We start from the raw sequence: 24,931 nt of genomic DNA on the forward strand, positions 1-24,931 counted from the left end.
AAGACAAATAAAACACACAATTAATCAAATATATCATTAAATGTATATACCTATGGATTTTTTTGTTTTGAAACAATATACCTATGGGTTTAAAAAACCATAATTTTAATTTGAGCCGAAATGTGGACCTAATACAATGATATAAATTTTTTGACTGTTCCGTAGGCTATTAAATTAAGTCAGCTAATTTATTAAGTCAAATATTTTTGCTGCATAATTTACTCACTTGTCTGGCTAGTGAATAAAATATATTAAATAATAGCATTTATGTTCCCTATAAAAGTTAATATATTTATAGGGAATATATGAGTATTCAATATATACATCCACGCAATAAATTCAATGGCTGCTGTGAAGAAATTTAATTGCTGCCGTTTCTCATTTTAAATTCAATTAAATATTCATGATAATTGGATTTTTTTAAAGCTACCAAACTTGGGATTTTTTTTTTGAAGAACCAAAGTTGGGTTTGTAAACGAACTAAATTCGACACTTTGTGCCACAAAATTGAATGAAAATCCCATTATGAAAATGGATTTTTCTATCCTATACATGAGCGTATGTCTCATGTGATGTGGTGAAATATTGGATTATCAACACATTATGTCAATTTTCATTAAAATATAATAGACTCGTATAATCTAACGATATTGACATAGGGAGAAAATTACACTCGGTGGAGGGTAGCCTTGCTCGTTGTAAAGATAATGTATTCCTTTTGTCTTTAATGACTGTTTTCCATATCAAAAACAGGGAAAAGTTGAGATTAGGCTGCAAAAAAATCAAGAAACATTGAAAGCATCTAACTTTACTTAGCTTGGAAATGAAGACACAAAGATAATAATAATCATAATAAAGAGAAAATGATGAAAAGAATACCAAAATATAAATATTAGATCAAAATGCTGAATTCTATTTACCCCTTTCCTATTTTTTTCAAGAATTTGACTTGATTTACTGATGAACTTGAGATTGATGTCAGACAGCAGCAATAAGAGATGATCATATTTGATTTACAAACTCTGAACACTAACTAGTAGCTAAGCTCTAAACAAAACCGAAGAAAATGATGCTAAATGCATAGTAATATGAAATAAGACATTGAAATTTTCTCCTCTTTGATGTATTACTTATTATATAATCAAACCATCAATCCGTTCTTCTCAAAGATCCTCGATGGAACAGCGAAACGAGCTGAAAATGAACGAGAGAGATCATCCGGATCGGCCCAGATCGACCCATCGTCGAAATTCTGCGAATAAGAGTCAGGATCATAAGTGAATCTCATCGAGTTTGAACATTGGAACATTCTCTTCTTCTCTTTCTTGATCTTCTTCCACAGTTGCATCCAAATAGGAGCAGCTTTTGATCGTGTTACCGGATAATTATAAGGCACGAATCGGTCATAGTTTCGAATGGAGTGGCTTCTTGGCCAGCATATATGTTCGCCATTGGTGGCCGGGAGATCCCATGCTTCTCCATCCATCAAAGAAGATCAGACATAAAGTTGAGTGTGTGTTTTTAGGGAGAGTGTGGTGCTAATCCCTTGGATTGGCTTATTTATAGTCGGTGAACGTCATGTTGAAAAAATTACTAAAATTATCAAGAAAATTATCTAGTATGTGTCATTTAGAAGGGACAATCTGGTCATGTGCTTTAGTCAAATTTTGTTTCAAAAAAGCATAAAGTAACCCGTGGATGATCAAATCTTACTATGTGAAAGGTTTCTTTTGTTTTAAAAAGGACTTGTGTTGTTGCATGGGAATGGCAAATTTTCAACATGACAATGTCATATGTTGTCGAAAATAACGTCGATACAACACACACTGATGTGTAAAAATATCGATACATCGTGTAATATTTGAAGATATTTGAAGATAATCTTTACAAATTAGCCTAAAACATCCTTAAATGTCAAAAAATCTAGATCCATGTGACAAGATCCGAAAGATATTGGTGCACTTTCACTTACTTTTATGACAAAAATTACACTAGTGGCACATCCAATAAGTGAAACTACAAAAATGTCCCTAAACTTTAGGGATATATTTTTTTTGTCAACTAAGTATGGATTTTGGTTGGTGTGGCATTTAATAGGCCAACCCATTATTCTTGCTATCCATCTTTTCCCAATTCCCAAGTAGAAGAGAAAAAAAGAAAATAACATTAAATCTCATAAATAATTTATCCCAGTCGAGTAAATATATAAGTTTTATCACTTTATCAAAAATTATAATTGATTGATAATGTAATTACAACTTTTCGAAAGGTATATTAGCCAAAACACCACGTTTCGAGTACATACAACAAAATGTCATTTCTCATGTTGGGAACCACTCACTCAAAGCTAAAACAACAATACATTACTTGTAATGACTAATGAGTTGGTTTGAATTAATGGAGGGAACGTTATGGATGGTCGTTGCAACAACTCAATTTCTTTATTATTCTACGAGACAATGGCCGAATGGATTTATTTCTATTTTTTTTAAAAAAAAATTTGTACATTATTCTATACAAATCTATTATTTAGAAATATGATAACCCTTTTTATTAAAATATTGTCTAACACTCAGCATTCTATATGTTTTTATAGCTAAGAAAATCATTAACATAAGAAAAGTCAAATATGTAAGCTAGTGGATTAAAAAATTTTAAGCTGACCGAAATAAATATTTCTCATATTAATTTAGGCTTATAAGTTGGAGGGTTGACGTTTGATTTATTATTGTTATTATTATATTTGAGTCGAGAAGAAGTTTATTAAAATTTAGTCTCGAAATCAAGATCTGGTTTCAAACTTGACACAAGACGGGGTTGGCATGTAACTATTTAATTTATATTGTACACAAAAACTCTTGTGAGACGGTCTCACGAATCAATTTCGTAGGTTGAATATCTTATTTAAGTTATCCATGAAAAAAATATTACTTTTTATTGTGAATATCGATAACATTGATCGATCTCACAGATAAAGATTCGTGAGACCGTCTCACGAGAGACCTACTCTATATTGTATGCCAGTTGTGCATCTTGTTTAATAATGCCTCGATACTGGGTAAACTGCCCCACCTCAGTCATGGTTTCTTTTGTTTTAGACCAATATGTTATGGGCTCCTAGGCCCACGCTATTGGATCCATAAAATTAACTAGCCCACTAAATCAATGTGGCCCAATTTATTTATACGTAGATTTAAAAATATATACGTCCCTCGACTCGAATCATTGTATAATAATTCATATAATTTTTTTTTCCTTTTTACCGGAATGGAAAATTCTTGTGCAGACGTTTAATGAAACAAAATCCAAACTTTTATTGAATCACACTCGATGCTTTTTCTTCTCCTCCCTCCTTCCATTGCTTTTACGTCCTTCCGACACAACCCCAAGATTCTCCCTTTCTTATAGGGAGAAGAAAATTTTTGTAACAGAGGAAAAGATGTGTTACCCAAGTGATTGTTTGTCCGGTGCTTACCACCGGACTAGTCCCGATCGGCCATCGATTACGCCATTGGCATCGCTTGCAAGGGTTGATAGAGGTGTCCGGTCGGCCGAGAGAGCCAGCAGAGATGGCGCAAAGATAACCACATGCCTGTGTTCACCGACAAGCCATCCAGGGTCGTTCCGGTGCAGGCATCATCATGGAGAATATCAGTGGGTTAAGAGGCATAGACGAGCATTCTTGATATCGACAAAGGGAAACTGAAGTTCAATGATTTTATTTGCTATGACGAGGTTGTACAAATCAACAAATATGATCAATAAAATGCTAATTTACAACCTCAAGTAGTAAATGATATAATTAGTTTGAACTTTACAGCGTCTGTTTGTTACATCGAGGTAAAGATTTTCCCTGAAATTTTGATGGGAGGGTCTGATATATGATTTACATGGAAACTCACACCTGAAACCTGTCGAAATCATTCACACCGCGGCACCCCCTGGCTCGATCTCTCCAGTGCACTATTATTGTCAACGAATGGAAATTAGTCTAACAAACAAAAACACAAGGAAAGAATGATTGGACACAATGGTGTAAGAAATAAATCTGTTGGTGCATAATAGTTTCCAAATTTAACATTAAAAATCAAGAATTACATACCCTTTATCCTACATTTGCCCCCAATAATAAGATCATGATCAATGGGAACATTATGAAATCAGCAAAGAGTTCAAGTCTACCTCAGGATAGCAATTCTGCGAACTAATCGTTTGGTTGCTTGTATCTGCAACGACTTCGCATGATATGGTCGTCTGTATCAAATTACAAATATCAGACACGTATTAAGATATGATATCAACTCCACAAGAAACTTTGAAGTGAATCTCTCGACGGGTAACTCTCTGGATTCGGATTGTCCTACTGGACTAGTGATTAACATGACGATGTAACTCAATTTTTTAGTTTTAGAAAATTTTGGATTCGGGTAATTCAATTTAAAATATCAAAATATTAACTGGGATGGCTCAATTTTCATGGTTCTGGATGTAAGATGAGCAACCAGACCATTATGGTACTCAAACGTTGATATATGTAGCTCAGTATGGAACGCAAGTTGAAAAAATGAAAACTTTCCAAGAAATACAGCAAAAATTTACCTTGAGAGGCAAGTCGAAGAAGAAAAGCCTGAGCTTTCCACCAATCTTCGACTCTGTGTCGAACGTGATCTCACCGTCCGCCACATCCTCCACCAACAAAACCACGTCGCTCAAGATCTCCACCGCTTCCAGATCGAGCGTGGCGTTCACGTACGATGAGCTGCGCGCCTTCACTTGCCCGCCCTCCGAAGACGCATTCCCCAGGTTCTGTCCCCTGTACCCGATCGTGACATTCACCCAATCGTAGTCGATGGAGTAAAAATCCCGATTCTTAACACTAACGGTGAGGTTCAGCTTCACGTCGAGTGAGATTTCGGGGACCGCATGGAAGCTGAGGCGATTAAGGCTGAGGTGGACGATGGAGAGCTTGGGTTTGGACGGCCAGAGGAGGACCAAGGCAGCCACGAGGAAGATGAATACGACGGAACAGGATATTACACCGCAGCGGCATGATTTACGGAATACACCACGGTGGTAGGACGGAGGATACGGAGGGAGAACGTCGACGTATTGGGATGATTGGGGCTGGCTTTCGGAGAGGAGAGGCTGGTGGAACGACGACGCATCGTAATGTTTCGGTTCCGCCATTCAGCTTTGCCGGGTTTGAAGTTTCTCTACTGTCTGCGTTCCTGCGATTACCCCCAGATTGAACTAAACTCGTGTTGTCTACGCTCAAGAATTTGGAACTAGCTGAGATGAAATTTGTACAATGTAGAGTTTTGAGATTGAAACTAACCTAAGACTTTGCTGTTAGTATCACACACTACATTGTGGAGTGGTGACACGTTTACTCTATTTTATGTGGTAAAACCAAACGTTATCCAGTAACACACGTGATATAATATGTATTCCTGACTGCTAAAATCGGAATTTTTCATTATTTTATTTCGAAAACGAGAACCAAGCGAAAATGGACACGACCACGGCCTATTTTTTATATTCCAAGTTTCGGAGGCCTTTCTGGATTATTCAAGGTCGGCAAATTCAAGCGCGATTTATGATTTTAGCAAGTTATTACGGGTATAGAGTAAAGTCAAAGGTTTCAAACATGTTTGAATGTATTTCCAATGACTTTCAAGTAAGCAAGTTCGAACATAATAGACGTAATGACTTTCCAATGACCTTTTTACGTATCTGATTAATGCACATGCAAATAAACTTGTGCCATAGAACTAATATTTTAATAATTACATTAAAAGAGTCATTCAAGAAAATGATAAATCCAGTTTAGTTTCCGCTTGAAAGTATTCAAAACAATTTTCTTTTTCCTTTTTTTTTTTAATATGTGCGCATAACAAATTACTAAATCTGTACTTTTGGCATCAAGATCACGTGAGTCGATTGTGAATTGATTCAATGTATATATATTGAACAAATTATGATTTGACAATTTATGTAATCAAATATAGGAAATTATGTGGCATGGATGAATTATCAGTAATCACCTAATTATAAACAGTAAAAACATTTATGAACGTAAACAAATCAAATATTATTAAAAATTAAATATATTCGAATTCAAATCCGATTTTAAGCTCGAATTTTTTTGGCTCGAGCACAACCCCATGTCGTTCGGACAGTAATGTTCGAGAATAAAAATTCGAGAACTCGAAACGTATGAAAGCTTTAAATATATATATTTAATATACAATTACATTATATTAATAAAAATATTAAAACTCGCGAACGGATATATCAATTGTCGAACAAAATAACTTTAACTTAATTCGGCTCGAAAAAAATTTGAACATGTTCGAATTTAACTTGAGTTATATAAATTCGAATATGAATCAAATATTTATCGAGCTGACTCGAAAAAATTACGAACATACTCTATTCGTTTAAACGAATATCCCACATCATTTAAAATTGCAATATAAAATAAATAGCTTTTAAAATTGTTTTTGATGATATATATGTGCGGCTATGGACATGCAATGAAACGCCATTTTCTTTTAGTAACAAAATTTACGCCTAAGTTGTGATCCTACGTCACCTTAGACGCTATTTAACACACACGCAAGTAACGGGTAAAATGTCGAAATCAACAAGGAGCTATCGAATACAACAATTCTCAAGATTAATCAAATATTCACCTATTTTTTTCACTCGTCCCTTGACTATGAATCGCTCCGTAAATATAGCTCCACGTCCTCGAGATGATCTTTGGCTATTTCCTCCAAGGTGATTCCTCGGGCAAGAATACTATCTTAAGCCATCCATATTTAAGTAAAACACACACCAGAAGTTCACATAATCATGTCTTTAACGGAGCCTTCTTCTCGCGGTCGGAAATCCGAGCAGGGGCATTGGAGTGCGATTTAAACCGGCCCCTACCCCCTCCATCATCCTTTTCCTGCATAAAGTCAAGTCGGTGCTTGATATCTAAATTTCAAAAATAATTGAGGGCGGGCAGAACAATTTATATGAACCAAAATACACCACATCTAAAGAATAATCTGGTGTGTGGTTCGGAAATTACAAAAAGAAGACCATAAAACTTTGAGCTGGGAAAAAAGCAGTGTGCCATAACTGAGTTAGACATAATTGTCGGAATTCACTGACAGATGAACATGCTTCCATATTCAAGCTTCCTTCAAGATTCTTCCCCTTACCAACATCCATTCCAAATTTCCAATGTACAAAACAATTTACAGTTTTTCTAATCACAGCAGAGTTTAAATACAAATAAAGCACGACAGAATCAGGAGACATACACAACTAGTTTGGAACTGTGATTTTTCTGTCAATGGTTCTCTAAATATGCATACATGATGATATTAAAGAGGTTGCTATAGTAACCCTTCAATTTTAGTTATGTTGCATCGGAAAAAAAGTTGTGACAAAACAAACTCATCTAGGATAAGCTTTAGGTCATTACCTTTTTCTTAACAATCTGTACCACATCCTCGTCCTGAAGAGAATGACTAAGACCGCAATGTTGTGGATAGTGCCTTGCACTCACACCCCAAACTAGAACATACTTTACATCCTTTACCAGGCTCCGGTGAATATGGTTACAAAAATCTTCAACTGTGCAGCCACCTCTACCCTGAAACAAAATAAAATGCAATGAAGATTATAATATACATTCCAAAAAGAGAATTAACGTACACGTCAATGTAACAGAACTACATAGAACCTGAGCCACAAAATAGGTTCAGTAGAGGGGGAATACAAATATAGAAAGTGGATTATTGATGAGAAACACAACATACAGCAGAAAGGACAACTGGATCAGAGAAGTCTGGTTGCTGGCCCTGAGGCTTTGTATATATTCTCACAAGACCCATCTCTTCCCACATTTTTGCAAGCAGTCGGTCCAGATTTAGCTGTTGAAGCAACAAAAACACACAATGTTACAAAGGAACTGACCGTGAATTGTTTGACCCAATTTAAGTTCCTATATAAACATTAATAAATGTCAAATGGCTGTCTTCCAAAAAACAACACATGTCTAGCATGTGTCAAACACGGTGTGCTAAAGATTTACATACCTTCAAGTTGCAGCTAATAACAACTGAATTTGGTTGTCGAGCTAATCTATCCACATCGTCAATGCCGATCACATCTATCTTGTTATAGACATATATGCATTTCATGTACTTACGATTCCCCTCAATAACATCGATGAGATCATCGACTGTGGCGTCTTCACGAAACAAAACCTTAAACAAACAACATGAAACCCAACATCGTCAAGTGAAATCTTGGCCCAAGGTAATTGTTGATCTTCACAATCTAGTATCTACAACTCTAATAACATCCCAGTGTGCCCATACATGGTCAAATTCCACATATGCACAAGTATTATGCACATATTACCTAGCGACTAGAGGTTATGAGAAAGGTTCAAAAGGTTGAAGTTTTTGTCAATACAGAAAATGGAATGCATGCATAAAGAAAAGAAATATTACAGAGAGTAAATAATTTGTAGTAAAAGATAACTAAAACGAGTAAATTTACAGAACTGGTCATCATGCCGCAAAGAGAAGAGGATGAACAGGGGGGGAGGTGTAGGGAAGGGAGAGAGAGTACCTCAGCATTGTGAATCTTGTACTCATGTAGTATTTGATAGCAAAGCTTCTCGTCAACATGAGTTAATGCCATCGTGCTATTAAAAGAAATCCCCCCTGTTTTTTTCTTTTTGAAGTATATCTGTCAGCAAGAGTCATGATGAGACAACTTCTAAAGCAGGAGGCCTGATTCCTACTGACAATAATATGTAACAAAGTTGAACGCCAATAATATGCATTACTTGAGGTGGTCTTTTGTTTAGGCGCAAACCCACAGCTTCAAGCTCCTTCGTCAAGATTTGCCGATGCCCTTCACTCTAAAATTACAAATTTAGGTGAAAGGTGTACACCCAGGTAAACGATTAAATAAAAAAGTTGCATAATTGGATTGTCGGTGAAATTATCACAGAGCAGAAGATGCCAAGTCAAATGATATTCAATGACTCGCAAAATAAGGAACATGACCAGTCTTTCTGAAAATGTCAACATGAATATTTTTTACAATCATGCAAAAATCAAACTCTTTCTCCATGCAAAATTGGCATTCATTGCTCATGTCCGTGATGAAAGAAAGAATACATCAATGCAACCGGACAGAAAACGGGAAGGGCAATGAAGATGATCCCCTATGTAGAAGTCTTCATTTCTGGCTGTTTTATTAGGAAACTATTATGGCGATCATGAGATGTTGGCTATGGAATGATAAAAAGTTACCACAATATTCTGAATTATTATAACCGGAATTGGATTTTTGTTTGTTATCAGTCATCAGCTCATGCTACTGGTCACATAAATGAGTTCAAGGTAACATCCCATAAATATAAATGTTGATCTTAGCATATGCGACGTGAGCACACAGATTACTCACAACTAACAGCATGCATAGCAATCCATGGGTAAATTTACGAAACTACATACATCTCACAAAATGTGGACCTCGACATTAAATTCGAGATAAAAAGCTGAATACACAACCATAAACGTAATTTAATATCAATTTACATGGTTATAAATTTCAATTATATGATGCTACTTCATTTTCAATATGTGATGAAAACATGAAATTAAGATAATAATAATACAATTTCACTATTGCATGTTCGCAACTAAAATCAAATATTTTCAGCAGCCAAGATATTATGTATATGCTTTCCAAATAGGCCATTCTTTCGAATAATCCCATCACATGTAGATATCAAGCAGGCATGAATCATCATAATGTTGAATACGCATTAGCATTAGTATAACTTGTCATTAATTCATTGCAACTGATAATACTTGTTATTACTTTTGAAGCATCCAAAACCATCAGCACAATATCGGAAGATTTGGACACGGCAATAACCTGGCATTGAAAAAGAAGTTTCTATCAGGGTTTAGATTTTCAACATTTCTTCAGCATCGCTGCTGTAACAATTGTTTTGTAGAATATTTATTTGTAAACAAAATTTTCACCTGCCTACCACGCCCCTTTCCTTCTGATGCACCTTCTATAATTCCAGGAAGATCGAGGAGCTGTATTTTAGTATCATTGTAGTGAATGATCCCAGGAATACAGGTAAGGGTGGTAAACTCATACGATGCAGCTTCGGAATGTGTTCCTGTCAACAGTGTCAAAAGTGTTGACTTTCCAACACTGAAAGTAAAACCTTGTAAGACACATCTCCAAAAGAAGAATATGAAGGTAATAATGTAGCTTCAGCTTTCAAAGTTAAAATGCAATTCAAATTGGCAAGCTACATTTCTCACAACTAACATTAACAGTCTTCCAACAAATTCTATCATATAAAAAGAACAACTTCTAAGGGTTAAAGATGAAATGGTAGCCATTGGACGAAGTTACAATAGTATCGAATGAGACAAGAACCATCAAAAGACACTTGACTAATCATCAATTTTAGAGTCATAAGCTCCAGCAATTGTCTTTTTTCTCTCACTTTTTCCAACAAGTATTGAGAAAACAGACCTGGGAAAGCCTATCAGTGCAACACGTCCATGGCCAAATTTTGTAACTTCAAAACCCTCCCCGGCCCCACTTGAACCCTGATCGATAATGAACAGCCATCAGAACATGGCTTGCAAAACATCATCAAGCCACTAATCGAAAAATTAAGTAGAAATTTTTTGAAAACTAAGTAGCAATTTTTTGAAAACTAAGAATACTGATATACAAATCAAGAAGTCATATACTTTCGGCGGCTCCAACAATTGTGTCCTCAGCTTCGCTATCTTAGCTTTTAGCTGACCCAAGTGGTATTCTGTATGGTTAAAGTACCTCATCAGTATAACGTTTAGATTCAAGGAACAAAGTCACATGCCTATAATAAAAACCAAATAAAGCAACCGTAAAATAAAGAACGCAGACTATAATCTTGAATACAAATCAAGCTCAGTAAACTCAAATTAAAACCATCGATAGGATAGTAAACAAATCCAGATATAAAGCAAGTATAAAAATCGGATGGTAAGAATGAATTCGTGAAGATCAAATGTATATCAAAACGCATAACTGATCTCGTTATTAAAATTTTCCAGCTCAATTCACACCCAACGTAAAAGTCACACATCAAATACAATATCTATCATCCAAATTAATAATGATAGTTAACATACACTGGGAAAAAAAAAGAAAAAACCTGTTGCTTTATTTTTCTGCGTCCGGGCCATCTCAGCTTCAATTTCTTTGATCTTCTCAATGATCCCCATCCTGCCTCAGCTGTAATCATCCACAAAAACTGATATCATCCATCAACTAAATATGCTTCAAAAAACAGTTACACGGACAAAGATACACTCAATATTGTAGCACATGGTTTCGGTCGAACTTATATAATTGAGCAAAAAAAAAAAGGAAAAAATCAAGTAAAATCAAGGTATAATCCAATCGAAGGAATTGATAATGCAATAATCTGTGTTCTTAATAAAACTCAAAACATAGATACGGGGAGAGATTTTTACTCGATGGAATGGTGAGATACAGCAGATGATTTTTGATTGAGAGGAGGGGGTGATGATTATTTATGAAGAAAGCGTGATTACTCTGGCTAGGGTTAGGGTTGCTATTCAGCTGTGGCACGCTTTCGCATTAAGAAGCGTGAAACTCGAAAGTGTCCAACAAAGCGGGTACGAGTGTCTATAAATGGACATAAGCAAACATCTCATAATCATAAGCATACATCATCAGCAGATGGATTGAATTTTTTAGAAAGCTTCGAAATAGGAAAACATAATATTTACAAATCATTCAATGGTATGTTGGAGATAATGCTCAATTTATTTCCGCTTATTTGTTTATCATGTTCATTCAAATTTAAAAACATGCTTTTCGATGAAAATTAACTAACAAAAAATTCTAAGAAATGTGATCTTATTTTGTTTATTTTGCTATGGTTTCTATTGAATGTGAACTGCTTCGATATTCATATTTCATAAATCAATAGTATATTTAGTGATCGTAGTGCGAGCATTAATTTTGATGACGAAATTGAAATGTTGAAAATAATATTGTCAATGAAATTAGAAGCTTTTGAAAGTGTAAAGGGGTAAAATGATGCATGATATAACTGAATAAAAATATTTTCCGAAACCAGCACTCAAAACTAAGAGAGAACAACTTAACTAATATCCAAGATAAACTGAATAAAATTATCAAGAATTACGGTTGTTCACTTGTTCTTCACATATTTAATCTCTAAAATCTCGACAGCATTTCCTCTGTTGTACCCTAGCATGTATTGAGGAATCTCTTCAAGATTGACGCGCTTTCCAACAAAACCACACCAACATTCCTCCGCAGCATCTTCTTCTTCAAAATCATCTAGGTCAAAGCCAAAATCACAAGATAAACAACGGGTAACCGGAACCACTGAACTGTTGGAACAGCGGCGGATTTGAAAATTTAGTTGGAAAGATGCTTACTACTAAAAAAATAAAATTTTATTTTAGGGGAAGACTGTTGGCTGAAATTTGGATTTGCTGTGGCTTTGACACACAACTGTAATGCTTACCTTCGAGTTTGAGATAACTAAGAAAGTGGGAATACCCATTTGCAATAACATCAAGATCGTTCATGCTGAAGTTATACCGTTTTTCGAGAGCCAAGTATAATACCTGGAATGAGTAAAAGGAACTAGGCTTTTAAGGATAAAATGATGGTTCACAACAACCCATTAAAAGTTTCATAATCATCGTCAAGACAGATTATTACAAATCAAATTTCTTGTCCGGTAGCAGCGTTTATTATTGATATCTTGTACACGTCAATATAGCTTATGCGTCTTGTAATTCACATTTAAAACAGGTTCAAAGAATTGATGTACCTTTTCTTGATCGGTGGACATGAGAACTTCTAATGTACTGAACAAAGCATCGGTTAAATCATCGTCGTAAATTACATCTGCAGCTACAAGCAAAGAAGCTCTATTCAACTCTTCCACTTCAGAGACGATCCAACCATAGCTGGACACGGTGATGGAACTTATATTTACCAATATCCTCAAACTTTTTTGTTCTAGTAGATAATTTTTACAGAACAAGATACCTCTTCTGAGCTGATGAATAATCTATGTCCTTAGGGGGCCATGGATGGTTCCAATCAAGTTCACGTACATATACAGAAGCCTTTTCATGGTATAATCCCACATTCAGATGAACATTCTTAGCACAGTTACCAAGTACTTCATCGCCATGGTCTGTTAACCAGCAAAGCGAAAATGATAGTTCGAAGGAATCAGATGACAGATCCATGAATCCAAACTCGTGATAAAGAGTCATGGCATCTAATTAAATAAAGTTTTACCAGTTATGAAGACTGTGTTAGCAGCACGTGCAAGTAGCATGCCAATCAAACCTGTTCAAAAAAGTGAAAGAAATTCCTTTCATACAAGAACCACGATGAGAAATACATAAACTGACTGGTTAAAGTTTGCTGGTTCTATCAATCGCTATTTACTGTCCTTGGGCCAAAAATCAGAAGACTTGATCATAGGGACGAAATGATTCAACAAACCCATAAAACCAGACATAAACAACTTTACCTGTACCGGCTCCAAGATCTACGGCAACAATTCCATCAAACTTGGACGAATTATACATCATATGCAGCACAAAATCGGCCAACACCAATTCTGCTCCCCAGACCTGATCGAGGAAAAACTCGTAAGAATAGCACGCAGACAGAACAGAAGCTTTCCGAATGGCTTGTTAAATACACAGATTGTTATTGAGAAGAAAAATAAGAGATGAATCCACTGGAATTAAACAAAAGAACGAAACATCACTACCAAAACATGGTAACATCTTAAAAAGGGTAAAAATAGAAAAGTTCATTTGAACTGAAGGTATGATGAGCATTCCGAGAAGATGAAGATTTCAGTACCTGGAGACCAACACTTGGGATAGATGAGGTAACATGATGCTGTATGGTGATGACAAAAGAATCATTCCCCCGATCTGAGCATTAAAGAAACAGCATTTCTCAACAAAATTTTCACCCTCTTTGTTTTAATTTTCCCTCTAATTTGTTTGAAGGATTGGGAGATTGAGTGAAGGGTATTTTCAAAATTTCAGAACCATAAGACGTAGGAGCCATTTAATCAGAAGACTTCTGGTTAACATTTTAATTTCCGAACTACCACCTAAGAAAATCAACAAACAGCAGCCAAAAGCCTATATTGGAATTGACACAACTTTTATTTCAAATTCAGAAAAAGTCGAGTGCTTTGTTAAAGCAAAGGATCTAAAATGGCTTCTCCTGTTCAAATTAAACATAGGTCAATTTACATGGAGAATACAACTTTTCAACTGAAGATACCATTGCATTATACGAGGCTAGCTGAGAGGATCTAAAGATGAACCACCCACAAACGTACACATGAACTCTACTAAATTGAACAAAAAGAAAACTCATACATTCTCATCACACGGTCGGTAAACATGGTGAACAATTTTCTAATACTTTAAAAATAGTAATATAACATGACTGAAACTTAATAAAAGCCATCAAAAGACAAGATGTGATGAAAACTATATAATTCTAATAGTTGAAGAACACTTACCAGTCTGCTGAGTCCGCCGAGGTAGAATTAAATCGCCATCTTCATCAACTTCACAAACTTTTGCCCCCACTGTACCCGAACCATCTCCAATCCATTCCACTGCTACATCATTAAACATATTAAGAAACCGTTATCTATAACAAACCACTAAATTGCAAGTCTTGTAGTAAAGTTCATGAATAGAGATACATTTCAATACGAACGAGGTGGATGAACCCAAAAAAATTTAAACTCTATGCAAAGATTTTTCGGAAAAATGCAACTTTCTCTACATTAAACAGCCTCCTCCCATATCTCAAGTGCCCGTATCAAATACTGACAGAGCTGACGCATATTACATAGAGCGATCAAATTGTCCTACATGAGCAACTACTGATTTTACTGCTTCGTACATAGAGAGTGTTCTTAAATAATCATATGTTGAGTTCAGTACAAAAAATCCATTGAATTAAGCCGAAGAATGGAGGGGAAAATACCCTTGCGACGTGGAAGTGAGACTGTAAAATGGGAGATATGAGGACCGGAGTGGTTCGGAGGACAGCCCAGGTGAACCTCACTCATCACCTGTTCCTCCTCCGACTCGCCACCGCCTTCTTGCGTCGGAGACTCTTCCGGCAATCCTGTACCTCCACCTGTCATCGTCCTGTCCGTTGAGAGTGAGAAGATCCGGTCGGTGGAGCTGTGAGCGGCTTAAAGAAGATTCAGATAGCTGCTGGATCACGGGGAACGGGTGGATCGCTACGGCCCAATTCTGACAAATGGTGGACCCTACATCTATATTATATATTAAATTTTTAATATTTTTTTAATAACTAATTTGATCATATTATAATATAACATCTTTAAATATCATAATTCATAAAAACTTCTTTAAAAAAATCGTAAAACCCAAAAATCTATGAGTAGGTTTATTATTAGACGATCTCGCGAATATTTATCTGTGAGATGTGTCAACCCTATCGATATTCACAATAAAAAGTAATACTCATAGCATAAAAAGTAATACTTTTTCATGGATTACTTAAATAAGATATTCGTCTCACAAAATACGACCCGTGAGACCGTCTCNATATTGTATGCCAGTTGTGCATCTTGTTTAATAATGCCTCGATACTGGGTAAACTGCCCCACCTCAGTCATGGTTTCTTTTGTTTTAGACCAATATGTTATGGGCTCCTAGGCCCACGCTATTGGATCCATAAAATTAACTAGCCCACTAAATCAATGTGGCCCAATTTATTTATACGTAGATTTAAAAATATATACGTCCCTCGACTCGAATCATTGTATAATAATTCATATAATTTTTTTTTCCTTTTTACCGGAATGGAAAATTCTTGTGCAGACGTTTAATGAAACAAAATCCAAACTTTTATTGAATCACACTCGATGCTTTTTCTTCTCCTCCCTCCTTCCATTGCTTTTACGTCCTTCCGACACAACCCCAAGATTCTCCCTTTCTTATAGGGAGAAGAAAATTTTTGTAACAGAGGAAAAGATGTGTTACCCAAGTGATTGTTTGTCCGGTGCTTACCACCGGACTAGTCCCGATCGGCCATCGATTACGCCATTGGCATCGCTTGCAAGGGTTGATAGAGGTGTCCGGTCGGCCGAGAGAGCCAGCAGAGATGGCGCAAAGATAACCACATGCCTGTGTTCACCGACAAGCCATCCAGGGTCGTTCCGGTGCAGGCATCATCATGGAGAATATCAGTGGGTTAAGAGGCATAGACGAGCATTCTTGATATCGACAAAGGGAAACTGAAGTTCAATGATTTTATTTGCTATGACGAGGTTGTACAAATCAACAAATATGATCAATAAAATGCTAATTTACAACCTCAAGTAGTAAATGATATAATTAGTTTGAACTTTACAGCGTCTGTTTGTTACATCGAGGTAAAGATTTTCCCTGAAATTTTGATGGGAGGGTCTGATATATGATTTACATGGAAACTCACACCTGAAACCTGTCGAAATCATTCACACCGCGGCACCCCCTGGCTCGATCTCTCCAGTGCACTATTATTGTCAACGAATGGAAATTAGTCTAACAAACAAAAACACAAGGAAAGAATGATTGGACACAATGGTGTAAGAAATAAATCTGTTGGTGCATAATAGTTTCCAAATTTAACATTAAAAATCAAGAATTACATACCCTTTATCCTACATTTGCCCCCAATAATAAGATCATGATCAATGGGAACATTATGAAATCAGCAAAGAGTTCAAGTCTACCTCAGGATAGCAATTCTGCGAACTAATCGTTTGGTTGCTTGTATCTGCAACGACTTCGCATGATATGGTCGTCTGTATCAAATTACAAATATCAGACACGTATTAAGATATGATATCAACTCCACAAGAAACTTTGAAGTGAATCTCTCGACGGGTAACTCTCTGGATTCGGATTGTCCTACTGGACTAGTGATTAACATGACGATGTAACTCAATTTTTTAGTTTTAGAAAATTTTGGATTCGGGTAATTCAATTTAAAATATCAAAATATTAACTGGGATGGCTCAATTTTCATGGTTCTGGATGTAAGATGAGCAACCAGACCATTATGGTACTCAAACGTTGATATATGTAGCTCAGTATGGAACGCAAGTTGAAAAAATGAAAACTTTCCAAGAAATACAGCAAAAATTTACCTTGAGAGGCAAGTCGAAGAAGAAAAGCCTGAGCTTTCCACCAATCTTCGACTCTGTGTCGAACGTGATCTCACCGTCCGCCACATCCTCCACCAACAAAACCACGTCGCTCAAGATCTCCACCGCTTCCAGATCGAGCGTGGCGTTCACGTACGATGAGCTGCGCGCCTTCACTTGCCCGCCCTCCGAAGACGCATTCCCCAGGTTCTGTCCCCTGTACCCGATCGTGACATTCACCCAATCGTAGTCGATGGAGTAAAAATCCCGATTCTTAACACTAACGGTGAGGTTCAGCTTCACGTCGAGTGAGATTTCGGGGACCGCATGGAAGCTGAGGCGATTAAGGCTGAGGTGGACGATGGAGAGCTTGGGTTTGGACGGCCAGAGGAGGACCAAGGCAGCCACGAGGAAGATGAATACGACGGAACAGGATATCACACCGCAGCGGCATGATTTACGGAGTACACCACGGTGGTAGGACGGAGGATACGGAGGGAGAATGTCGACGTATTGGGATGATTGGGGCTTGCTTTCGGAGAGGAGAGGCTGGTGGAACGACGACGCATCGTAATGTTTCGGTTCCGCCATTCAGGTTTGCCAGGTCTGAAGTTTCTCTAGTGTTTGCGTTCCTGCGATTACCTTCGATTGAACTAAACTCGTGTTGTCTGCTCTTCAAGAATTTGAGACTAGCTGAGATGAAAACGTAGGACTTGGGACAACTCCAAATTTGTAAACTAAGACTTTGCTGTTAGTTTTTTTTAAAAAAAATACACACTGCTTTGTTGTCGTGCTTTAGAGTCGAGACACGTTTACTATATTTTATGTGGTAAAACGTTATCCAGTAACACATAATATAATATGTATTCCCTGAATTCTAAAATCGGACTTTTAATTATTTTATTTTTATTATTGTTTACTTTTTATTATATTATTTCGAAAACGAGAACCAAGCGAAGATGGACACGAGCACGGCCTATTTTTTTATATTCCAAGTTTCGAAGGCCTTTCTGGATTATTCAAGGTCAGCAAATTCAAGCACGGTTTATTTAATGTGAAAGCGACTTGATTTTAGCAAGAAGTCAAAGGTTTCAAACATGTATTTCCAATGACTTTCAAGTGAGTAAGTTCGAACATAATAGACAACATGTCTTGTTTTATTTGATAGATCATTAGTGTTGTTTTACAATATGTTGCAAGTTTTCACAACAAATCGTTCACTATTTTGAATATCATTAGATTTTTATAAAATAAACAAAAATCTACAATTAAATTCATTAAATATCGATTGTTGGATATACACCTCATAAAAAAAATAATGGAGGGGGAGAGATTGTCTTGTTTTACGACTTTTAAATTGAAGCTAATTGTGCAATTCACTCCTCCAAAACAAATACTTTATTTATTTATCACCACCCATATAGAATAACCTTTTTACGTACCTGATTACTGCACATGCAAATAAACTTGTACTAATATTTTATTAATTGGATTAAAAGAGTCATTCAAGAAAATGATAATCCAGTTTAGTTTCCGCTTGAACGTATTCAAAACAATTTTCTTTTTCCTTTTTTAATATGTGCGCATAACAAATTACTAAATCTGTACTTTTGGCATCAAGATCACGTGAGTCGATTGTGAATTGATTCAATGTATATATATTGTTCCTTTGTATGTATAAAACAAATTATGATTTTGAAAATTTATGTGATCAAATATAGGAAATTATGTGGCATGGATGCATTATCAGTTATCATCTAATTATAAACAATAAAAACATTTATGGACGTAAACAAATCGAATATTATTAAATATTTAATGCTCAAATTAAATATATTCGAGTTCAAATCTAATTTGAAGCTCGAATTTTTTGGCTCGAGCTCAACCTCATATTATTCGTATAATAATGTTCGAGAATAAAAATTCGAAAGCTCGAAACGTCTGAAAGCTTGAAATATATACATTTAATATACAATTACATTATATTGATAAAAATATTAAGACTCATAAACAACATATTAACTATCGAACAAAATACTTTTGGCCTAGTTCGACTCGAAAAAAATTTGAACATGTTCGAATTTGACTTGAGTTAAATAAATTCGAATATGAATCAAATATTTATCGAGCTGACTTGAAAAATTCACTAACAGACTCTGTCCGTTTAATCGAGTATCCTACATCGTTTAAACTTGCAATATAAAATAAATAGCTTTTAAAATTGTTTTTGATGATATATGCGTGTGGCCATGGACATGCGATGAAACGCCATTTCCTTTTAGTAACAAAATTTACGCCTAAGTTGTGATCCGTAGACTTTCTTACATCACCTTAGACGCTATTTAACACACACACAAGTAACGGGTAAAATGAAGAAATCGACAAGGAGCTATCGAATAACGGTACAACAATTCTCAAGATTAATCAAATATTCACCTATTTTTTTCAATCGTCCCTTGACTATGAATCCCTTGTAAATATAGCTCCACGTCCTCGAGATGATCTTTGGCTATTTCCTCCAAGGTGATTCCTCGGGCAAGAATACTATCTTAAGCCATCCATATTTAAGTAAAACACACACCAGAAGTTCACATAATCATGTCTTTAACGGAGCCTTCTTCTCGCGGTCGGAAATTCGAGCAGGGGCATTGGAGTGCGATTTAAACCGGCCCCTACCCCCTCCATCATCCTTTTCCTGTATAAAGACAAGTCGGTGCTTGATATCTATATTTAAAAAATAATTGAGGGCGGGCAGAACAATTTATATGAACCAAAATACACCACATCTAAAGAATAATCTGGTGTGTGGTTCGGAAATTACAAAAAGAAGACCGTAAAACTTTGAGCTGGGAAAAAAGCAGTGTGCCATAACTGAGTTAGACATAATTGTCGGAATTCACTGACAGATGAACATGCTTCCATATTCAAGCTTCCTTCAAGATTCTTCCCCTTACCAACATCCATTCCAAATTTCCAATGTACAAAACAATTTACAGTTTTTCTAATCACAGCAGAGTTTAAATACAAATAAAGCACGACAGAATCAGGAGACATACACAACTAGTTTGGAACTGTGATTTTTCTGTCAATGGTTCTCTAAATATGCATACATGATGATATTAAAGAGGTTGCTATAGTAACCCTTCAATTTTAGTTATGTTGCATCGGAAAAAAAGTTGTGACAAAACAAACTCATCTAGGATAAGCTTTAGGTCATTACCTTTTTCTTAACAATCTGTACCACATCCTCGTCCTGAAGAGAATGACTAAGACCGCAATGTTGTGGATAGTGCCTTGCACTCACACCCCAAACTAGAACATACTTTACATCCTTTACCAGGCTCCGGTGAATATGGTTACAAAAATCTTCAACTGTGCAGCCACCTCTACCCTGAAACAAAATAAAATGCAATGAAGATTATAATATACATTCCAAAAAGAGAATTAACGTACACGTCAATGTAACAGAACTACATAGAACCTGAGCCACAAAATAGGTTCAGTAGAGGGGGAATACAAATATAGAAAGTGGATTATTGATGAGAAACACAACATACAGCAGAAAGGACAACTGGATCAGAGAAGTCTGGTTGCTGGCCCTGAGGCTTTGTATATATTCTCACAAGACCCATCTCTTCCCACATTTTTGCAAGCAGTCGGTCCAGATTTAGCTGTTGAAGCAACAAAAACACACAATGTTACAAAGGAACTGACCGTGAATTGTTTGACCCAATTTAAGTTCCTATATAAACATTAATAAATGTCAAATGGCTGTCTTCCAAAAAACAACACATGTCTAGCATGTGTCAAACACGGTGTGCTAAAGATTTACATACCTTCAAGTTGCAGCTAATAACAACTGAATTTGGTTGTCGAGCTAATCTATCCACATCGTCAATGCCGATCACATCTATCTTGTTATAGACATATATGCATTTCATGTACTTACGATTCCCCTCAATAACATCGATGAGATCATCGACTGTGGCGTCTTCACGAAACAAAACCTTAAACAAACAACATGAAACCCAACATCGTCAAGTGAAATCTTGGCCCAAGGTAATTGTTGATCTTCACAATCTAGTATCTACAACTCTAATAACATCCCAGTGTGCCCATACATGGTCAAATTCCACATATGCACAAGTATTATGCACATATTACCTAGCGACTAGAGGTTATGAGAAAGGTTCAAAAGGTTGAAGTTTTTGTCAATACAGAAAATGGAATGCATGCATAAAGAAAAGAAATATTACAGAGAGTAAATAATTTGTAGTAAAAGATAACTAAAACGAGTAAATTTACAGAACTGGTCATCATGCCGCAAAGAGAAGAGGATGAACAGGGGGGGAGGTGTAGGGAAGGGAGAGAGAGTACCTCAGCATTGTGAATCTTGTACTCATGTAGTATTTGATAGCAAAGCTTCTCGTCAACATGAGTTAATGCCATCGTGCTATTAAAAGAAATCCCCCCTGTTTTTTTCTTTTTGAAGTATATCTGTCAGCAAGAGTCATGATGAGACAACTTCTAAAGCAGGAGGCCTGATTCCTACTGACAATAATATGTAACAAAGTTGAACGCCAATAATATGCATTACTTGAGGTGGTCTTTTGTTTAGGCGCAAACCCACAGCTTCAAGCTCCTTCGTCAAGATTTGCCGATGCCCTTCACTCTAAAATTACAAATTTAGGTGAAAGGTGTACACCCAGGTAAACGATTAAATAAAAAAGTTGCATAATTGGATTGTCGGTGAAATTATCACAGAGCAGAAGATGCCAAGTCAAATGATATTCAATGACTCGCAAAATAAGGAACATGACCAGTCTTTCTGAAAATGTCAACATGAATATTTTTTACAATCATGCAAAAATCAAACTCTTTCTCCATGCAAAATTGGCATTCATTGCTCATGTCCGTGATGAAAGAAAGAATACATCAATGCAACCGGACAGAAAACGGGAAGGGCAATGAAGATGATCCCCTATGTAGAAGTCTTCATTTCTGGCTGTTTTATTAGGAAACTATTATGGCGATCATGAGATGTTGGCTATGGAATGATAAAAAGTTACCACAATATTCTGAATTATTATAACCGGAATTGGATTTTTGTTTGTTATCAGTCATCAGCTCATGCTACTGGTCACATAAATGAGTTCAAGGTAACATCCCATAAATATAAATGTTGATCTTAGCATATGCGACGTGAGCACACAGATTACTCACAACTAACAGCATGCATAGCAATCCAAGGGTAAATTTACGAAACTACATACATCTCACAAAATGTGGACCTCGACATTAAATTCGAGATAAAAAGCTGAATACACAACCATAAACGTAATTTAATATCAATTTACATGGTTATAAATTTCAATTATATGATGCTACTTCATTTTCAATATGTGATGAAAACATGAAATTAAGATAATAATAATACAATTTCACTATTGCATGTTCGCAACTAAAATCAAATATTTTCAGCAGCCAAGATATTATGTATATGCTTTCCAAATAGGCCATTCTTTCGAATAATCCCATCACATGTAGATATCAAGCAGGCATGAATCATCATAATGTTGAATACGCATTAGCATTAGTATAACTTGTCATTAATTCATTGCAACTGATAATACTTGTTATTACTTTTGAAGCATCCAAAACCATCAGCACAATATCGGAAGATTTGGACACGGCAATAACCTGGCATTGAAAAAGAAGTTTCTATCAGGGTTTAGATTTTCAACATTTCTTCAGCATCGCTGCTGTAACAATTGTTTTGTAGAATATTTATTTGTAAACAAAATTTTCACCTGCCTACCACGCCCCTTTCCTTCTGATGCACCTTCTATAATTCCAGGAAGATCGAGGAGCTGTATTTTAGTATCATTGTAGTGAATGATCCCAGGAATACAGGTAAGGGTGGTAAACTCATACGATGCAGCTTCGGAATGTGTTCCTGTCAACAGTGTCAAAAGTGTTGACTTTCCAACACTGAAAGTAAAACCTTGTAAGACACATCTCCAAAAGAAGAATATGAAGGTAATAATGTAGCTTCAGCTTTCAAAGTTAAAATGCAATTCAAATTGGCAAGCTACATTTCTCACAACTAACATTAACAGTCTTCCAACAAATTCTATCATATAAAAAGAACAACTTCTAAGGGTTAAAGATGAAATGGTAGCCATTGGACGAAGTTACAATAGTATCGAATGAGACAAGAACCATCAAAAGACACTTGACTAATCATCAATTTTAGAGTCATAAGCTCCAGCAATTGTCTTTTTTCTCTCACTTTTTCCAACAAGTATTGAGAAAACAGACCTGGGAAAGCCTATCAGTGCAACACGTCCATGGCCAAATTTTGTAACTTCAAAACCCTCCCCGGCCCCACTTGAACCCTGATCGATAATGAACAGCCATCAGAACATGGCTTGCAAAACATCATCAAGCCACTAATCGAAAAATTAAGTAGAAATTTTTTGAAAACTAAGTAGCAATTTTTTGAAAACTAAGAATACTGATATACAAATCAAGAAGTCATATACTTTCGGCGGCTCCAACAATTGTGTCCTCAGCTTCGCTATCTTAGCTTTTAGCTGACCCAAGTGGTATTCTGTATGGTTAAAGTACCTCATCAGTATAACGTTTAGATTCAAGGAACAAAGTCACATGCCTATAATAAAAACCAAATAAAGCAACCGTAAAATAAAGAACGCAGACTATAATCTTGAATACAAATCAAGCTCAGTAAACTCAAATTAAAACCATCGATAGGATAGTAAACAAATCCAGATATAAAGCAAGTATAAAAATCGGATGGTAAGAATGAATTCGTGAAGATCAAATGTATATCAAAACGCATAACTGATCTCGTTATTAAAATTTTCCAGCTCAATTCACACCCAACGTAAAAGTCACACATCAAATACAATATCTATCATCCAAATTAATAATGATAGTTAACATACACTGGGAAAAAAAAAGAAAAAACCTGTTGCTTTATTTTTCTGCGTCCGGGCCATCTCAGCTTCAATTTCTTTGATCTTCTCAATGATCCCCATCCTGCCTCAGCTGTAATCATCCACAAAAACTGATATCATCCATCAACTAAATATGCTTCAAAAAACAGTTACACGGACAAAGATACACTCAATATTGTAGCACATGGTTTCGGTCGAACTTATATAATTGAGCAAAAAAAAAAAGGAAAAAATCAAGTAAAATCAAGGTATAATCCAATCGAAGGAATTGATAATGCAATAATCTGTGTTCTTAATAAAACTCAAAACATAGATACGGGGAGAGATTTTTACTCGATGGAATGGTGAGATACAGCAGATGATTTTTGATTGAGAGGAGGGGGTGATGATTATTTATGAAGAAAGCGTGATTACTCTGGCTAGGGTTAGGGTTGCTATTCAGCTGTGGCACGCTTTCGCATTAAGAAGCGTGAAACTCGAAAGTGTCCAACAAAGCGGGTACGAGTGTCTATAAATGGACATAAGCAAACATCTCATAATCATAAGCATACATCATCAGCAGATGGATTGAATTTTTTAGAAAGCTTCGAAATAGGAAAACATAATATTTACAAATCATTCAATG

The 24,931-nt window shown here is 36.0% G+C and overlaps 5 protein-coding genes across 8 annotated transcripts; all 5 read right to left on the bottom strand.

The window, feature by feature from the left end:
- Positions 1 to 3,699: 3,699 nt before the first annotated feature.
- Positions 3,700 to 5,309, bottom strand: LOC140975780 (uncharacterized). 2 transcript variants are annotated; one of them, XM_073439688.1, is made up of 3 exons: positions 4,600 to 5,309; positions 4,183 to 4,254; positions 3,700 to 3,963 (listed from the first exon to the last, which is right to left on the bottom strand). In XM_073439688.1, exons 1-3 carry the CDS (start codon positions 5,185 to 5,187, stop codon positions 3,925 to 3,927), a joined length of 699 nt encoding a protein of 232 aa, XP_073295789.1. In that variant the 5' UTR covers positions 5,188 to 5,309; the 3' UTR covers positions 3,700 to 3,924. The 2 variants fall into 2 exon arrangements, with proteins under 2 accessions (XP_073295789.1, XP_073295790.1); XM_073439689.1 differs by having other exon boundaries at positions 3,700 to 3,969; positions 4,600 to 5,308.
- Positions 5,310 to 6,607: 1,298 nt separating this feature from the next.
- LOC140975782 (developmentally-regulated G-protein 2) lies at positions 6,608 to 11,734 on the bottom strand. Its single transcript, XM_073439690.1, has 12 exons — positions 11,574 to 11,734; positions 11,252 to 11,331; positions 10,806 to 10,873; positions 10,582 to 10,658; positions 10,071 to 10,251; positions 9,904 to 9,960; positions 8,858 to 8,932; positions 8,638 to 8,757; positions 8,097 to 8,267; positions 7,818 to 7,931; positions 7,481 to 7,651; positions 6,608 to 6,955 (listed from the first exon to the last, which is right to left on the bottom strand). The coding sequence occupies exons 2-12, from the start codon at positions 11,319 to 11,321 to the stop codon at positions 6,857 to 6,859; spliced, it is 1,203 nt and encodes a 400-aa protein (XP_073295791.1). The 5' UTR covers positions 11,322 to 11,331; positions 11,574 to 11,734; the 3' UTR covers positions 6,608 to 6,856.
- Positions 11,735 to 12,145: 411 nt separating this feature from the next.
- On the bottom strand, positions 12,146 to 15,408 carry LOC140975783 (uncharacterized). Of its 2 annotated transcripts, none has more exons than XM_073439693.1 (9): positions 15,148 to 15,408; positions 14,672 to 14,770; positions 13,993 to 14,066; positions 13,652 to 13,754; positions 13,414 to 13,464; positions 13,156 to 13,306; positions 12,935 to 13,073; positions 12,623 to 12,725; positions 12,146 to 12,432 (listed from the first exon to the last, which is right to left on the bottom strand). In XM_073439693.1, the coding sequence occupies exons 1-9, from the start codon at positions 15,308 to 15,310 to the stop codon at positions 12,281 to 12,283; spliced, it is 1,035 nt and encodes a 344-aa protein (XP_073295794.1). In that variant the 5' UTR covers positions 15,311 to 15,408; the 3' UTR covers positions 12,146 to 12,280. The 2 variants fall into 2 exon arrangements, with proteins under 2 accessions (XP_073295794.1, XP_073295792.1); XM_073439691.1 differs by having other exon boundaries at positions 14,672 to 14,773.
- Positions 15,409 to 16,429: 1,021 nt separating this feature from the next.
- LOC140975786 (uncharacterized) lies at positions 16,430 to 18,048 on the bottom strand. Of its 2 annotated transcripts, none has more exons than XM_073439698.1 (3): positions 17,330 to 18,048; positions 16,913 to 16,984; positions 16,430 to 16,693 (listed from the first exon to the last, which is right to left on the bottom strand). In XM_073439698.1, the coding sequence occupies exons 1-3, from the start codon at positions 17,915 to 17,917 to the stop codon at positions 16,655 to 16,657; spliced, it is 699 nt and encodes a 232-aa protein (XP_073295799.1). In that variant the 5' UTR covers positions 17,918 to 18,048; the 3' UTR covers positions 16,430 to 16,654. The 2 variants fall into 2 exon arrangements, with proteins under 2 accessions (XP_073295799.1, XP_073295800.1); XM_073439699.1 differs by having other exon boundaries at positions 16,430 to 16,699; positions 17,330 to 18,047.
- A 1,656-nt stretch (positions 18,049 to 19,704) lies between these two features.
- Positions 19,705 to 24,796, bottom strand: LOC140975784 (developmentally-regulated G-protein 2). Its single transcript, XM_073439694.1, has 12 exons — positions 24,640 to 24,796; positions 24,318 to 24,397; positions 23,872 to 23,939; positions 23,648 to 23,724; positions 23,137 to 23,317; positions 22,970 to 23,026; positions 21,924 to 21,998; positions 21,704 to 21,823; positions 21,163 to 21,333; positions 20,884 to 20,997; positions 20,547 to 20,717; positions 19,705 to 20,021 (listed from the first exon to the last, which is right to left on the bottom strand). The coding sequence occupies exons 2-12, from the start codon at positions 24,385 to 24,387 to the stop codon at positions 19,923 to 19,925; spliced, it is 1,203 nt and encodes a 400-aa protein (XP_073295795.1). The 5' UTR covers positions 24,388 to 24,397; positions 24,640 to 24,796; the 3' UTR covers positions 19,705 to 19,922.
- Between the last annotated feature and the right edge of the window lie 135 nt (positions 24,797 to 24,931).

The sequence above is a fragment of the Primulina huaijiensis genome, chromosome 4 (genome assembly GCF_012295235.1).
Source record: "Primulina huaijiensis isolate GDHJ02 chromosome 4, ASM1229523v2, whole genome shotgun sequence".
Taxonomy (NCBI): domain Eukaryota; kingdom Viridiplantae; phylum Streptophyta; class Magnoliopsida; order Lamiales; family Gesneriaceae; genus Primulina; species Primulina huaijiensis.